This window comes from Sesamum indicum, linkage group LG12 (genome assembly GCF_026168435.1).
Source record: "Sesamum indicum cultivar Baizhima isolate 11 linkage group LG12, ASM2616843v1, whole genome shotgun sequence".
Taxonomy (NCBI): Eukaryota; Viridiplantae; Streptophyta; class Magnoliopsida; order Lamiales; family Pedaliaceae; genus Sesamum; species Sesamum indicum.
The window spans coordinates 8,695,431-8,712,745 of NC_142668.1; the positions used below are offsets into that span (position 1 = coordinate 8,695,431).

The 17,315-nt window shown below is 37.8% G+C and overlaps 1 protein-coding gene across 2 annotated transcripts; it reads left to right on the forward strand.

Annotated features, from left to right (window-relative positions):
* The first annotated feature begins 1,922 nt into the window (after nucleotides 1-1,922).
* Nucleotides 1,923-16,671, forward strand: LOC105178520 (histone-lysine N-methyltransferase ATXR3). 2 transcript variants are annotated; one of them, XM_011102010.3, is made up of 20 exons: nucleotides 1,928-2,209; nucleotides 2,393-4,779; nucleotides 5,173-5,229; nucleotides 6,261-7,430; nucleotides 7,836-8,197; nucleotides 8,353-8,865; nucleotides 8,974-9,074; nucleotides 9,521-10,574; nucleotides 10,692-10,763; nucleotides 11,636-11,746; nucleotides 12,769-12,869; nucleotides 13,733-13,832; nucleotides 13,979-14,074; nucleotides 14,247-14,414; nucleotides 14,497-14,622; nucleotides 14,747-14,800; nucleotides 14,952-15,199; nucleotides 15,279-15,387; nucleotides 15,482-15,781; nucleotides 16,290-16,671. In XM_011102010.3, the coding sequence occupies exons 2-20, from the start codon at nucleotides 2,532-2,534 to the stop codon at nucleotides 16,464-16,466; spliced, it is 7,167 nt and encodes a 2,388-aa protein (XP_011100312.1). In that variant the 5' UTR covers nucleotides 1,928-2,209; nucleotides 2,393-2,531; the 3' UTR covers nucleotides 16,467-16,671. The 2 variants fall into 2 exon arrangements, with proteins under 2 accessions (XP_011100313.1, XP_011100312.1); XM_011102011.3 differs by lacking the exons at nucleotides 14,497-14,622; nucleotides 14,747-14,800; nucleotides 14,952-15,199; ... (1 more) ...; nucleotides 15,482-15,781; nucleotides 16,290-16,671 and having other exon boundaries at nucleotides 1,923-2,209; nucleotides 13,956-14,074; nucleotides 14,247-14,313.
* The last annotated feature ends 644 nt before the right edge of the window (nucleotides 16,672-17,315 follow it).

Here is a 17,315-nt window from a genome sequence, read left to right on the forward strand (position 1 = left end):
CAAATGTTGGTGGTTTGTATTTGTTTCATTTACGTTCCAATTGTTTCTTTCTCCATTTTGATCTAACCAATCTTTCCCTTGAACACAAAATTTATTGATTCTGGACTTAGTTGACTTCTTTTTGTGATCGTCCTTTAACTTGCACTAAAGGCACTTTAAGAAGCTATTGAAGATATTTGAAATGTTAGTACATCACGTACAATAGAAGAAAGAATTGAAAATTTTCTTTGGTCGCCATCCCAAAATATCAAATTTGTCTTGATCATTTTCTAATATGTTAATTCATATGAGGATCAATGTGTATTTGCTGGTTTAATTTTTCTTAAATAAATTAAAATATAAAAAATTCCAAATGGTAGACATGATAATTTAGATATGAAGAAAATTCATTTGCACTAGATATGGAATTAGAAGAATATTTATCTCCAGAATGTCTAAAAATTTATTACTTATTTCTTGGTTTACATTTATTTTACTATTCTATTAAAGACATGAATAAAACTAATTTCAATAGCAGAGATTTACTTTAAAATAGGAAAAAATGCAATCAACCCCCTTGTGATATCGCAAATGAGCAAATTACCCACTTGTGAAAAAATAAATAGCGATTTACCTCCCTATATTTTTTAACATACAACAATTTACCCCCCTATGATTTTTAAAATGAAGCAATCTACCTCCCTATATAAGGAGGTAAATTGCTTCATTTTAAAAAGTATAGGGAGGTAAATTGCTATATTTTTTCATAGGGGGGTAATGTGCTCATTTTTAATATCACAGGGGAATAAATTGCTATTCACCCCTTTAAAATATTACAACTAACAATCACAATCTCATAAAAAAGATAGAAAAGAGAGAGAAATTGATGAAAATGATACAAACTCTCTCTATCTTTATAGGCCAAAAAAGAGAGAGAAATTGATGAAAATGATACAAACTCTCTCTATCTTTATAGGCCAAAAAACTAAAAAAATAAAAAGAGAAATAAAATAAAATAAAATTTAAAAGGCGAGGCAACATTAATTTTGGCTAAAAAACAAAGAAAAAAAAGCTTAAAATTGACCTCAAATCTTAATCTTTGCCGATTGCAAAATGTGACTATTAGTTGTACAAACGTTGGCAATAGGCAGTCCGGACCATAGACGAAAAAATAATAAACAAGCCCAAGAGGGCATAGATAAATTCGGTCCTAATTGGCAATTGACGAGTTAGACTTGAGTTTAATAATGAATTCAATTGGATCCCATTTCAAGGCCCACAACCATTCCAATATCAATCATAAATAGTTTTGGGTTAGTCTTGAACCAGATTTTTTCGAATTGATTTGTGCTGGTTGATTTTCATTAAGCTGTATTTGGAGGAAAATATTTAAAAAACTAATTCCAAATTATTTCATGTTAACAAAAATTGAAATCATAATTCATAATAAGAGTTGAGTAACTTAATGGTGCATTTGAATTAACGGATTTGGATTTGAAAGAAGGATTTGGAGAAAGACTTTCAAACAATTCTATTCAAATCCATCCATATTTGAAATTTTTTAAATTTAAAATTATCTAAACATATTTAAAGAATTTGTTATTAAGGATTTTGCAATCCAAATGCAATCTAAAATTCTTTATAATATATAATTATTTAAATAAATTTAAATAATTTATTATAGGAGATTCGGAATTCATAATTTTAAATTTATCGATAGAAATCAATGGTATAGATTCAAGAAAAAGCAAAACATTCTTGAAGATAAATAAAAGAAAAAAAAACAGAAAAAGAAAGAAAAAAAACCCAAAGTCTTAGTACTAAACATCCAAAGTAGAACTCAAAAAGCGTGCGGACTCGAATTGGCCTTTGTTCCATTTGTCTGTCGGACCAAATTGAACACACAGAAGCGCTAAACTCCCTTTTAACGAACGAGTTATAAAAACAGAGAGAAGAAAGGAAAAAAGGAGAGGAAAAACAATTTACGGAGATTCGTCTTCAGCTATTCTTTCTCTCATCAAGCGATCCCGTGTCTGCTCCCTGTTCTCTCTCTCTCTCTCTCTCTCTCTCTCTAATCTCCTCTCTGTAATTCTCTTAACTACTTCATTCTTGATTCTACTCACTCTACTTGTTTTAACTCGTTCTCCGATCCTACGCCGACTTTGCTCCCGCAATTCCAACTCGCAGCTCTTCAGATTCAAAACCCTAGCGCCAACCCAATTCTTCTTTTGTGAGTCTTCACCTTGTTCAATTCGTTTTTGGCCATTTCATTCGATTATTCGTTCACACAATTCGCGGAATTGTTACTTCCTTCATTTTTGGAATTAAATGCCGTACTACATTTTCTTCACAATTTTGTGGTTTTGGGTTCGTTAATTTGCGTTCGTGACATTGTTTTTCGTTTCTTTTGTAGCTGGGTTTTAAGGAAGGAGGACTGGAAGGCACTAGTACGAGTACCTACAGCATGAGCATAGATAGCCCAGGAGAAGAAGAAGATTAGGGTTTGGTTACGGGTGTTCTCTCTGGGAAAAAGATTCATTTTGGGGCCTTCCATGGGCGATGGCGGTGTTGCATGCGTGCCTTCACAGCATATTATGGAGAAGTTCTCAATTTGCGGGGGCAAGACCAATGGCAACACCAAGCTCAGTTCATCTTCAAACTCTTCCACCAAGTTGGCAAAAGTAAGTCCAAGTATGAAGCCGAAAAAGGATCAGGGTGCTGAATTGGGCTCGAGGGATTTTGTCAGTTTAAATAAAGAAGTTTCTGGGAGGAATTGCAATGGTGATGCTTCTAATGAAACAAATAAAGAGGAAGTGGAGGAGGGTGAATTGGGGACACTGCCTTTCGAGAATGGGGAGTTTGTCCCTGAAAAACCGTTAAGAAGATATGAAATCAAGAGTGAGATTGAGAAAGGTGAATTTGTCCCTGGGAAGTGGCGAAAGAGCGGTACTGAATTGGAGAAAAATGACTGGAGGTCATCAAAAGATGAGCTGGAGAAAGGGGAGTTTGTTCCGGACAGGTGGTGCAGAAGTGATGCTGCAAATAGGACTCATGAATATGGTTACTCCAAGTCACGAAGGTACGACACTCCTAAGGAAAAAGGCTGGAAAAGCGAGCGGGAATGGACTTCACCTGCTGCAAAGGAAAAGGGATGGAAAGTTGACCGTGACACTGAATCAACACCACTTTCTGGTAGAGGAAAAGGTTGGAAAGCTGATCGCGAGTGGTCGCCACCTTCTGGTAAAGAAAAAGGCTGGAGGGATGACCGGGATCGTGAGTGGACACCACCTTCAACAGGTAAGTATTCCAGTGAGAAAGAACTTGGCAGAAGTGTTGGTAGTAGTCAGCATTTGAGGAAGTTCTCTTCCAGATATGAACCTGAGAAGACTCAGAAGATCAGTTCTAAAATTGCGGGTGATGAAGGCTCCTTGAAGAATGACATGACAAATAGCAAGAACCATGCAAGAGAATATTCTTTCAGTAATTGGTTAAAGCGGCATGGTAAAGATTCCAATAGCAGTGACAGGAAGTTTCGAGGTGACCATGATGAGTACTCTACATCGAAAAACCGGAAGCTTTCTAGTGATGGTAGCCGTTCTGGGTTGTCATCAGATATCTATTCTGGCAGGACTACAGAAAGGCAGTATAAAACTGCTACTTCTTCATCACGGAGCACTCCTACTGAAAGGCAGTCTTCTAGATATCTGGAGTCATCTAGAGCAGTTCATGACAGGCATAACAGCAGTCCACATCATCCTGAGCGGTCCCCCCGCAACTGGGCTTTCAACCATGATCACCGGGGTCACAGCCCAGCCCACCGCGGTACGCCCTCTCATGACCAGGGACAAAAGTATGATCGCAGTAGGTCTCCCTATGATCATAATCATCACCATGATAATAGGTATCGGAGTCCTAATTATGTGGAAAGGTCTCCTCGAGATCATGACCGAAACAGTGATGGTAGGGATAGGGCTCCAACTTTTCTGGATAGGTCACCACGTGATCGAGGTAGGCACAGTGACCAGCGGGAAACAAATCAAAAAGCTGGAGTGGGTGAGAAGCAGCCAAGTCATTATGCAAGCAAATGGCAAGAAGGAAAGAATAATCTGATGACAGAGTCTGGTCGAAGGGAATCACAGTTTTTATCTAAAGAATCACCAGATAGTGGAAATCTGAATAGTAGAAATGTCTCCACAGATAAAACTGCTAGCTATCCGTGCCATCTTGAAGAGCTTTCCCAGAGCCCTGCACTTAAAAGTATAGCATCTTCTCAGGAACATGGGGTTACTGAAGAGCCAGCATCAATGGAAGAAGACATGGACATATGTAACACTCCACCACATGCCCCTCCAGTGGAAGATGCAGTTTCAGGAAAGTGGTGTTACCTGGATCACTTTGGTATTGAGCGTGGGCCTTCCAAATTGTCTGATCTAAAGACACTTGTCAAGGAGGGATATCTTGTTTCAGATCACTTGATCAAACACCTGGACAGTGACAGGTGGGTAACTGTTGAGAAAGCTGTTTCTCCATTGGTTACTGTGAACTTCCGTTCAATTGTTCCAGACACAGTTACTCAACTTGTCTGTCCTCCTGAGGCTCCTGGCAATCTACTGGCAGATAATGGAAACGGAGTATCTGGTAATGAGGAAATATTGGGGCCTTCTGCACATCCAATATTCTGCTGCAAGGAGAATTTAGTTGCTTCAGAGCATGAAGAAGATTTACATATTGATGACAGAGTTGGAGCACTCTTGGAGGATGTCACATTAATTCCCGGCAAGGAAGTTGAGATGCTTGCTGGTATGCATTTTCCTTTATTGTTTATCTCCAGACATTGGTTTCTTTTCTCATTCTTGGAATAAGACTCTCGGTAATTACCAACCAAAAAAGAAAAAAAAAAAAGAATAAAAAGAAAAAGAAATAAACCCATGATATGCCAGGTGGTGATATATGAGACAAAGACCTTTACTTTATCTTTTGCCACCTGGCAACAATTAGTCAAAGGCCTGAATTAAATAAAACATTTTCTAGAGCAGATAAAAAATCTAAATTTTGAATTGAAGTTTTATTAATATTTTTCTACAATAAAATTATAAAAAGTTCAAGTCCTCTCTACCTGAAAATTGAAGTTTCATTTTGCCTTTATTCTTTTTATTCATAGTATGATAATCTGTCTTCTGTATATTTCTTCAGAAGTGCTCCAAATTATATCTGAGCATGGGGAGTGGGAGAGATGGGGGAAGATGGAAGGTACTTTATTTTCAGTTTGTCGTTACATCCTTGTATTCAACAATCTCTTTCATAAGGTCTAATGTGGTTATCCAAAGCTCTTCTGTTAACTGAACTTTTGTAGTGGCTGTGGCCCGTTGATTTATGTGATATGGTTGCTTAACTATGTTCATCAGGTTATGCTCTAGAACCTTCTATCTTTGTCAAAGTTTTGCATGTATGCTCTGTTGCTTTCTGGTGTTTTCTTATTCATACTACTAAGGTTGTTGCTAACAGTAAAAGTTTTAATATGTAGTTTGACTTATTCTGACATTCTTTGTTACTATTGATAGTTTTCTATGTATCAGGTAAGGTTCGCAGAATTTTTTTTGTGCGATTGTCACTCTCATTTTCGATGACTTTTAATGGTTCTGGAAACCTTTTTTTCATGTGAATATCAATTAGTAGTAATTCTGGACTCTCGATAAATGATATATCATAGATGGAACCTGAGAAATGGAAAAAATGGGTACTGTTGCGTAGCTTTATGTCAATTTAAATCATGAGTTGGAGATGAGCAGTTATAGATGATGTATTGTTTTTAGCTGGAGAAGTAAAAAAGATACCAAAAAATTGGAGGAAAAGAGAGGGAGACTTGGGAGATAGGAATAATGAGAGTAGTGGTATACATTTCTAATATTAGGAGGTTGTCAAGTGACAGATCATCCACGCCAACATTTGGGTATTCAGTTTTTTATAATATAGATAATGAGGTCAGTTATTTCACTTCTGTTTGGGTTTTGTTGTTAATAGCTTGTCATGCTTTCATTTGGGAGTATTTTTTAATGCTGTCTAAAATCATGTACAGTACATCATTATTTATTTAGATGACTACAATCTTTTACATCACTTGGTACTTGAGTTCTCTTAGTGAAGATGGTCCTATATACTTTTCATTTTCTTCTTGTTGAGTTGACTGTGAATGTTTATATAGTCTTTGACTAGACTACTTTATTCAAATTGTCTGCATACTCATGCTGCTTATCTAAGGAAGTTTTTTGGGACATTCTCAGGTGATACTAGGCACCAACTGAACATAGATGAGCATTTAGATGATAGAGGTGTTGAGAGTTGGTTAAGTGGTTTAGAACTTAAATTTAAAGACATTGCAGAATCAAGGCCCACCTTGATTGCTTCCATTGAGAAGGATAGTGCAGTTACCTTTATTGACACTGGTGAAAGTTTTTATGGCCAATGGGCATGTAAGGGATGTGATTGGAAGAGGAATGATGAAGCTACTCAAGATAGAACTTGGAAGAGGAAGCTTGTTCTCAATGATGGCTATCCTCTGTGTCAGATGCCCAAATCTGGTTGTGAAGATCCCCGGTGGGAGCAAAAGGATGAACTGTACTGCCCTTCTCAGAGCAAAAGGCTTGACCTACCACTATGGGCTTTTACCTCTCCTGATGAGTTGAATGATTCCAGCAGTATGAGTAGATCAAGCCAAACTAAAGCTGCTTTTCTCAGGGGGGTCCGAGGAATGATGCTTCCAGTCATTAGGATAAATGCATGTGTGGTAAAGGACCATGGTTCATTTGTGTCTGAACCCCATGTAAAGGTTAGAGGAAAGGAAAGATTTTCGTCAAGGTCTTCCCGGCCATATTTGACAACTGTTGATACAAAGAGGTCATTGGAAGATTTTCACTCGAAGAGTGTTCATGAACAAGACTCACAGGATTCTAGGAAGAATAGTACATACTTCAGTGTACCCAAGGATCGTATTTGCAAAGTAGATGAGCTAAAGTTGCATTTGGGTGATTGGTACTTCCTTGATGGTGCTGGGCATGAGCGAGGACCTCTGTCGTTTTCAGAACTGCAAGCAATGGCAGATGAAGGTGTCATTCAGAAACACAGCAGTATTTTCAGGAAACGAGATAAAATTTGGGTTCCAGTTACCCTTCCCCCTGAGCAGTCTGGAATTTCTGGACATGAGACTGGTGCAGCTTCATGTAATTCCCTCCCGAAATCAGATGATGCTGTATTGAATGGAACGCAGAGAATCTCTAGTTGTTTTCATGGCCTACATCCACAGTTTATAGGATATACTCGGGGAAAGCTTCATGAATTGGTAATGAAGTCATACAAGAGTCGAGAATTTGCTGCTGCTATAAATGAAGTCCTTGATCCTTGGATCAATGCCAGACAGCCAAAGAAAGATATTGAAAAGCACATTTACCATTCAGGTATCAGTCTTCTGTCTAATTTTATGTGCAATGTTCTCTCTTTTGATATACCTTCTGTCTTGTCCGTGCCTTGTGCTGCCTCAGGAAGTTAATTGGAAAAAAATAGAAGAAAGCTTGGGAAAAGTTAAATAGCCAAATGATCTGCTTGTTCTGTTTCTTCCTTATGTTAGGTTTTTGTAGTTGTACTTGTGCAACTATATGTGGTGTTTGCACCTCTTGGCAGGTTTTGTGGTTTTATACTCATTAAATGTGTCGTCTCGGGTCGGGACGTAGGATTTTTTGTTTGCTACTTGTTAAGTATCTGAGAGATTGGACAATATCCTTAATTTTATTTGTTGCGTTATACATGATACATCTTATGTTTGCTATTACATTTTACGGGAGTTCCCTCAACCAATTTTGCAGATCACTTCCACACTAGGAAAAGGGCTAGGATAAATGGAATTGAAGAGTGTGAGATGGACGAGGATGTGCTGACTTTTCAGAATGATGAGTGTGAATTTGATGATTTGTGTGGTGATGTTATCTTCAGAAAAGGAGATGCAGTGGATTCTGAAGTTGAGAAGGGAAGTTGGGATCTGCTTGATGGCCATGTTTTGGCACGAGTATTTCACTTTCTTAGAGCTGATATTAAGTCGCTTTTATATGCGGCCCGGACATGCAGGCACTGGCGATCAGTAGTTAAGTTTTACAAAGGTATCTCTAGACAGGTTGACTTTGGCGCCATTGCACCTACTTGCTCTGATTCTGTGGTCTTGAAAATAATGGTAAGTTATGTCTGTTTTACCCTTATGTGTGCATATTTTGTTTTACTTTTCTTTCTTTCAATTGCCTTTCAAAATTATTGGTGGGGAGTGAGAATTACATGTGTTAGGCTTGTTATCACTTGATATATTGGTCTGACATATATTGTAATCTGCAGAATGGATACAAGAAAGAAAAGATTACTTCCTTACTGTTGCGTGGTTGTACTGGCATTACTTCTGGCATGCTTGAGGAACTTCTTCAGTCATTCCCGTTTTTGTCATCTATAGATGTCAGAGGTTGCCCCCAGCTTGAAGAATTGGTTTGCAAGTTTCCTAATATTAATTGGCTCAAGAACCGAGTTCCCCATGTAAAAATTCGGAGCCTTAATCACTTACCTGATAGGAGTTCTTCAGCTTCTCATCAGATGGAAGACTCCAGTGGACTGAAAGAATATTTAGAAAGTTCAGACAAAAGGGACTCTGCAAACCAGTTATTCCGTCGAAGCTTGTATAAACGGTCCAAGCTCTTTGATGCTCGAAAGTCTTCGTCCATTCTGTCTAGAGATGCTCAATTGAGGCGTTTGGCTGTTAAGAAGACTGGAAATGGGTATAAGAGAATGGAGGGATATATTGTTACAGGTCTACAGGACATTATGAGTGAAAATACCTTTGAGTTTTTTGAGTCCAAGGTATTGATAACACTATTTCATTTGGTATCTTTCTATTTATCTATGTTTATCTTTTGGTTCATCAACATGTTTTGATAGCTATACGTCCATATTTTCTTTGTTCATCAGGTTTGCAAGATTGAAGAAAGAATGAGAAATGGATATTATGCCATTCGTGGCTTGAACTCTATCAAAGAGGATATCAGTCATATGTGTCGGGATGCAATTAAGTAAGTCTTGTGTGTAACATTCTGTTTTGCTAACTGCATAGCTTTGAGAGGCATGGGTTAAGTCTCTGAGTATTTCACTGCAGTCGCAGCTGTTTATTTCAGTTACTTTTTGTTTCGTACATAGACTTCCTACATAGAAATACAGTACTTCCTATTGATTTCTTGTAGTTTTTGTGGATCACTTTCTTTATCCTTAAAATTTTAGGAGCTCAAACAACTGACCAGAATATTTTCAGGCTGAAAAAATAAGAATTTTTTGTTAACTTCATGTCGGCTAGTTTTTGTCCTTGTCTGCTTTGGTTGATTCATGATCAGGCATTGCCATGGTCGCAGATATGGAAACATAGCTGCATAGTTGATGTAAATTAAACAGAAATGTCATGCTCCTATTTTCTGGATCTATTGAAAAAGTGGCTTATGTTGACATTGATATAATGTTCTCTTAGGATTAAAAACCGCGGTGATGCTAGAGACATGAATCGCATTGTTACATTATTTATTCAACTAGCTACAAGTTTGGATAAAGGTGCAAAGCTGGCTTATGCAAGAGATGAGATGATGAGATCTTGGAAAGATGACTCACCTCCAGGCTTTTCATCTTCCTCATCGTATAAGAAGAGCGTTGGTAAAGTGTCTGAAAGGAAACAGTCATATAGGGGCAATGGCCCTCCATTCACGAATGGACATTTTGATTCTGGAGATTATGCTTCTGATCGAGAAATCAGAAGGCGATTATCCAAACTGAACAAAGAGTTCTTGCATTCAGGAAGTGACACATCTAATGACTTTGACAAATCTTCTGATGGAAGTACGGCGGACAGCACAAGCACTGCTTCAGAAACAGAAAGCGATTTGGAGTACACATCAGAAGGTGCCCTTGGGGAGTCTAGAGGGGGGACATACTTTACACCTGATGACGGGTTTGATTCATTGGCTGATGAGCGAGAATGGGGTGCTCGCATGACGAAGGCAAGCCTTGTCCCTCCTGTCACAAGAAAGTATGATGTTATTGATCACTACGTCATTGTAGCAGATGAGGGGGAAGTTAGAAGAAAAATGCAGGTTTCTTTGCCAGAAGATTATGCTGAGAAGCTCAATGCACAAAGAAATGGCACTGAGGAATCAGACATGGAAATTCCTGAGGTGAAGGATTACAAACCCAGAAAAACCTTGGGAGATGAGGTGATCGAACAAGAAGTTTATGGCATAGATCCATACACTCATAATCTTCTTCTTGATTCCATGCCAGAGGAATCAGATTGGTCACTTGTTGATAAGCATATATTCATTGAAGAAGTGCTCCTTCGCACTCTCAACAAGCAAGTCAGGAACTTTACTGGTTCTGGTAACACTCCTATGATGTATCCTTTGAAGCCTGTATTTGAAGAGATATTAGAAAATGCGGAGGAAAATAATGACAGAAGAACCATGCGTCTGTGCCAGTTTATACTGAAGGCCATTGATAGTCGTTCTCAGGACAATTATATTGCTTATAGAAAGGTTAACTATATTATCTTGCAGTTGTATTATCATTGTTGATTACTTATGTTGTTGAAACACTAAGGTGAATGGGTTCATTCTGTTAGTTCATGCTCTCTGACGTGTTCTTCTAATCAGGGGCTTGGAGTTGTTTGCAACAAAGAAGGTGGTTTCGGTGAAGATGATTTTGTTGTTGAATTCCTGGGAGAGGTAATGCTCCAGCGTTACACCTTTTAGACCAGATCCAGATGTGGAATGATCTTGGCCTTCTCATTAACGTTGTTCTTAATCGATGTAGTTACAATGATTGGTATTCAAGAGCTAGGGGTCTGGGATAAGCTTCATTGATTGTGTGCTTAAGTTAGTGAGACGATGGTGTAGTTAACTTATGATAATATTCTTTTGGCCAATTCTTCATGTCGACTTGCCATTTTTACTTTTTCTCACATGTTTTTCTTAACATTCTTAGTACCTTATGATTGTTTGTCAATTTAGTTATTGATATTTCAATCTATTTGTTTTGTTCTTTGTTGCTTTTCTTTGTCCGAGAGGGGCAGAAAGGGCGATGGTCTATTGCCAGTGTGAAGGAGTAAGTGCTGGTCATGGGCTAAAAATTGTTAATTTCTGCAGATTGTCATCCTACCCTTTGGGAGCTTCTTTAGTCTTGTTGGATCTGCTCTTCATATACAACTATACCTAGTCGGGAATATGCCAAACTTCATTGTTGTTTGGTTTAGTTCAGCCGCTGATGTGTATTTCACACTAGATATTAGCTTAATGAAGTCAATATATACTCTGCGCAGAGTTTGGAAGGAGGTTGTATAATGGATCTTTCCCTGTTTATCGAAATTTTCTTGGGGGATTGAGGAATATTTGTGAGTTATCAGGGTTAGGTGAGGTCTTCTGGATCTGTTCTAACTGTGAGATGCTGTTGCATTTGTCTCTTTTTTTTGTAGTGATGCTTGGGGGTTATAACCTTTATTTTCTTTATTATACTTGTTTACATGCAATATCTGATGTTTTGCTAATACAGATGAAATATGTTTTAACGTTGGCCTGACCTTTTCTTTTTCTGATCACAGGTTTATCCTACGTGGAAATGGTTTGAGAAACAAGACGGCATTCGTGCTTTGCAAAAGAACAATAATGATCCAGCGCCAGAGTTCTACAACATATATCTTGAGAGGCCAAAGGTACCTTGCATTTGATTTTATGAGTCATTTCATTAATGTTGGCATATCACGATTGGTTGTGCTGTTGTCTCTTGGGCACCACACAGCAGATGCATTTAAAATAATTTGTTTTTTCCATCTTGTTCTGGATGTTACAACGCCTGCTTCCTAATTGATAACCATTGAGAAGGGTTCTTGAGGATAGAAATTGACAGTCTTGAATGAAACATGTGGGTTATTGGCTTCTGATGTGTGCTGCATATACAGTAGCTGTGATAATTAAAGTGCACAATCCTTGTTCAGAGAAAAGCAGGTGCCATTGTACGATTATGGTTTCTAGCAACATTTTAGGCACAAATTGAAATTGCAGAAATATGAAGGGGAAAAGGACCAATGACTGTACACCAAATGTGGGGCTCTCTCCTATTACCCTTTTGGCATCACCCCAGAGGATGGATCTTTACACATTCAAAAGAGTTTAATTAATTTAATCTCAATTATCTATTAATACATTAACTAGAAAGCTTCAATTATTTGTAGGAAATTCAATCATTCCCTATTTATAGTTCCAGAAGAGCCAAAATCCATTTGGCTCAGCGGCATTGCCTCTCCCCTATCGAGGGGAAGGCCCTGGTTCAAACCTAGGTTCATGACGTAATGCCACCCCACTGATGTAGATAAAGACAGAAAAAAAAGTATTATAGAGATGCAAGACTAAATGTGTTCAGGATAGACTTGAAGTCCTAATATGACTGCTATTAGGTTCTTGCACTTGTATTTAAAGAATAGTCTGAGATATAAACCTCATATCCCCTAAAGTGTAAATATCAATAAGTTAATCAAACACCTACATGAGCCTAAACTTGGAAAGAATAAGTGTGCAAGCCGCTGAGATGTTTCAATTCTCTAAATAGTGCCTAATCAAAGCTTGAGCCATGGAGGTGTCCTTCAGCTTTTATGAATATTAAACTTTACTGCCGTTTGTCTTATCTTTCTCCCCCATGGCGTCATGGATGTGAATTAATTTACATCTTTGAATGCAGGGTGATGCTGATGGCTATGATCTGGTTGTCGTTGATGCAATGCACAAGGCAAACTATGCAAGTCGGATTTGTCACTCCTGTAGACCTAATTGTGAAGCAAAGTAAGTCAAGATGGTTTTCTTTTATTTGCTATTCTTTGATTTCCTTTTGAAAATTTTATGGTGTTAGTTTGAGTGGTCAGGAGGCCTTTCTGCTAAATGAGTACATAGATTATCAATATCGTTGCATTCGTACTTGCTGGTAGTTGCTGACTTCTTTCAGCTATTTAATAAATCACAGCACTTAACATGCTCGTAGTCTTCATGTGTGAGCTTACATTCCATAGTATCTGTAGAGTTCCTTATGGATGCACCCACAAAATGTTATTTTCAGTCACATGAATGAGTAAAATGAGTACACAATGCCAAGCCATGTATTATGCAACAGATTTTGTTTACATTCTGAGGTATTGCTATATTTCCTCCTGGCAAATGAACACTACAGATATTGGTCCTAGAGGTTTAAATGTGTGTATTCAAGTTCATACATAATCAAGGATGCTGGTTTATCCAGAGTTCATAAACATTTCATGCTGTATCTCTTTTCCAATTTTGCTATTTTTTGTATGTTGTTTTTTTTATTTATAAATAATCCTTGAAAAGGGCGTACATTTGTTTTTCAAAGCTTTTCTATCATTAAAAACTTTTCTTTTTCTACAGAATGCTGTGAGTTTTATGCTAAAATTTTCTTCTCTAGCTAGAGTAGGCAACACGTAAACAAATGCGAACAAATTTTCAAGCTGTAATTTTTAGCTTTAGGTTTGCAGGAAAATTTTGTAAAAAACCAGGATTCGCTTATTAGTTAGTACCAGAACCTTGATGTCTCTGACTTTATGTATGTTGCTTTGAATAGGAGTGGCTAAAATGAGTTAAAAAAATTTTGGTTCTAGCAACATTAACCATTTCTGGCTCCTTTTTGATAACAGGGTCACTGCTGTTGATGGTCAGTACCAGATTGGGATCTATTCTGTAAGACCGATTGCTTTTGGTGAAGAAATCACCTTTGATTACAATTCTGTTACTGAGGTCAGTTTCATGTGAAGCCACCTTTAAGTTTGGGATTTTCTTTGTTTAGTTTGTAATTGTTGATTGCCTGCAGAGTAAGGAGAGTATGAAGCTTCTGTTTGTTTATTTGATGTTTTTTTTCAGTTTTACTTATTGATTGCCTGCAGAGTAAGGAAGAATACGAAGCTTCTGTTTGTTTATGCGGCAACCAGGTTTGCCGTGGGAGTTACCTAAATCTAACAGGCGAAGGGGCCTTCCAGAAGGTACAGGATTTGCATGAATAGAATTTCATTAGGTTGTTAACATTTAGAAGATTCAGGAGGTTGATGGTCTTTGCTAAACTCTATTTGCCATATGCATTCAGTTTTAAGTTCTTAGATAGATACTTCTCAGATTTTGCTGCATAAATTGAGATCTGATTATTGTGGATGCTAGGTGCTGAAAGAGCATCATGGATTACTTGATCGACACTGTTTGCTACTAGAGGCTTGCGAACTGAATTCAGTATCTGAAGAGGATTATATTGACCTGGGCAAAGCCGGACTTGGCAGTTGTTTGCTTGGGGGGTTGCCTGATTGGCTGATTGCCTATACGGCTCGTTTGGTATGCATTCTTCTCTTTAGTTTTTTGTTTTGAAATCAAAAGTTTTTTGGACGTTTTCTGATATTCGGATTTCTAATATTAGGTGAGGTTTATAAATTTTGAGAGGACGAAACTACCTAGTGAGATTTTTAGGCATAATACAGAGGAAAAAAGGAGGTACTTCGCTGAAATTCACCTGGATGTTGAGAAGAGTGATGCTGAAATTCAGGTTAATGTCTCTCTCTCTAAATCTCTTGTCCACTCACTATCTCTCGTTCTTTCCATGTTTATGTGTGCGCCTGTGCATGGGATTTGTTAACAGCTGTTACTTCAACTTTCTTTTACTGGTGCAGGCGGAGGGTGTATACAATCAAAGGCTTCAGAATTTGGCTCTTACTATCGACAAGGTAGCTGATTTTTTCTCTTAACATATTTCCAGCATTTGTCAGTTCCCAAAAGACACTTTAGCTAGTAATTAAGATAGATGATAAGCCATAGAAGTTGGAATAGATAAAATTCAAGCTTATGAAATTTCTAATTTTCCAAGTATTCATGTAGGTAAGGTATGTTATGAGATGTGTTTTCGGTGACCCAAAGAAAGCCCCACCTCCATTGGAAAGGCTTAGTCCTGAAGAAGCAGTTTCTTATCTCTGGAAAGGAGAGGGATCATTGGTTGAGGAACTTATACAGTGCATGGCTCCTCATATGGAGGATGTCACGCTGAGGGACCTCAAGGCCAAGATTCATGCCCATGATCCCTCTGGTTACGATGACACAGATATGAAGCTCCGGAAATCTTTATTGTGGTATATATACACGAACTGAGCTTAAGCATTTCAATCTAAGATATATCCTTTTAATGTGAAATTCATTGACATGTTTCAGGTTGAGGGACGAGGTGCGGAACCTTCCTTGTACATACAAAAGTCGGCATGATGCTGCTGCTGACTTGATACACATATATGCTTACACGAAATGTTTTTTCAGAATGAGAGTGAGTGCATATAAATTGTGCTGAACTTGAAATCAAGTTGCCTATTCAGTTGAGGGCGCTTTTTCTTTCTTTTAATTCAAGTCACATCTTGCAGGAATATAAAAAAGTCACTTCTCCCCCTGTTTACATCACTCCACTTGACCTTGGTCCAAAGTATGCTGATAAGTTGGGTTCAGGTGTTCATGAATATTACAAGACGTACAATGAGACATATTGTTTAGGACAGCTGATATTTTGGCATAACCAAAATGCTGAACCTGATACTACTCTGGCTAAAGCAAGTAGGGGTTGTTTATCTTTGCCTGATGTTGGTTCCTTCTATGCCAAAGTCCAAAAGCCATCACGTCAGCGTGTTTATGGTCCAAAGACGCTGAAGTTTATGCTTGCACGGATGGTGAGCTTTGCTTGCACTCTCTTGTTTTGTTGTTCGTGTGTTTGGCATGCTGGGTACCCATGATAATTCGACTCGAAAGTAGGGATGACAACCAATTGAGCTTGGAATGGTTTTTGCCCAAAACCCAACCAGAGTATCTCAGTCTAAACCCATGGATTAGATCCAAATGTACCTGCTTTATAAAGTTTAATCCTTTTAAATACAGTTTTGAAAAAATAACATCCAGCTAACTTTCTAAATATTAAAAAAGTAAGTTGTAAATGAAGAACTAATTACTACAAATTTATTATTTGCATGTTTTAGTTCTGAAACATTAAAACTTTTAAGTAAATTTTCCAGTTTTTTAGTATATTCGAAGTATAAATTATATTTATTTAGTTTTTATATGTTGTTTTCATTTAAATATCTTATGTTTTATATGCAAGTATGTCGATGTAAAACATACATACATTCATCATGCCATTTTTCCGGACAATTCAACTGAATTAACTTTTGTTTGCTTCGGCAGGAGAAACAGCCCCAGAGACCTTGGCCAAAGGATCGGATCTGGTCATTCAAGAGCTCTACAAAAGTTGTTGGCAGTCCCATGTTGGATGCTGTTTTGCACAAGGCTACAATCGACAAAGAAATGGTACACTGGTTGAAGCACAGACCTCCCATCTACCAGGCCATGTGGGACAGCTGAATTTTTGCAGGCATATTAGGGAAGTCGCTTCAGCATTCTTATAATGCTTAGATTGTCGCCGTTGTTAGCTGGTGATGAGTCTGAGTTAACTCATAATTTGTTTAGCACATTGATTCTTGTGTACAGTTGCATTGCCTTTTCATTCTTTTTAGCTTTTGTAATTTGCTTCATTTTTAGTTAATAGTGCAGTTTCTACATTTCTATCCTTTTTGCTTTGAAGTCAATAGAAAATGCGACCGAAAAAAAAAAAAAAAAAAAAGAAAATACCCAGATCTTTGATATCTGCTGAGCTTTATCATGTTTGGCTGGAAACCAAGAACGGGGAAGAGTGCTCCTTTTGTTTTACTTACATGTTGAGGATATTCTTGTGAGCATTGGGGGCGTGTCCTTCCTTTCTTTTGACCTGTTGGTCGTCTGATCTTGTTTGGTGGATTATTGGACGCTAAATCTCATTGCTGGGTGCATTGTTTCTTTCCAGTGCAGGGACATCGGAGGCGCATTTAGATTCTTGGTTCTTTTGATCATTCTTGGGCTGTGTTTTACCAGGAAATTGTAGTGGAGCAGGGATGCTGGGTGGGTATGTTCTAGTAAGACAGGTTGGAGAAGAAAGAAAGAGATGATGTAGAAGAGGAGGAAAAGGGGGAGTGGGAGGAAGTGGAAAGGAAAGAGAAGGGAAAGGTAAATAAAAGAAAAGAGAAAGGAAAAAAGAACAAAAAATAGAAAAAATGAGTCTGAGGTTATTTTCGTCTTTTCATGAACAATATAATGTATAAGCGCCACTTTTCTACCAAACATTTCCACCATAACCTTTTTCACTACCATTTCAATTAACTTCTAAAATCTCTCAAT

Coding starts and splice junctions, on each gene's coding strand:
- LOC105178520 (XM_011102010.3), top strand. CDS start 2,532: ATGGGCGATGGCGGTGTTGCATGCGTGCCTTCACAGCATATTATGGAG. Junction 10,764..11,635: donor TTGTTGAATTCCTGGGAGAG/GTAATGCTCCAG, acceptor TTCTGATCACAG/GTTTATCCTACGTGGAAATG. Junction 11,747..12,768: donor TATATCTTGAGAGGCCAAAG/GTACCTTGCATT, acceptor CTTTGAATGCAG/GGTGATGCTGATGGCTATGA.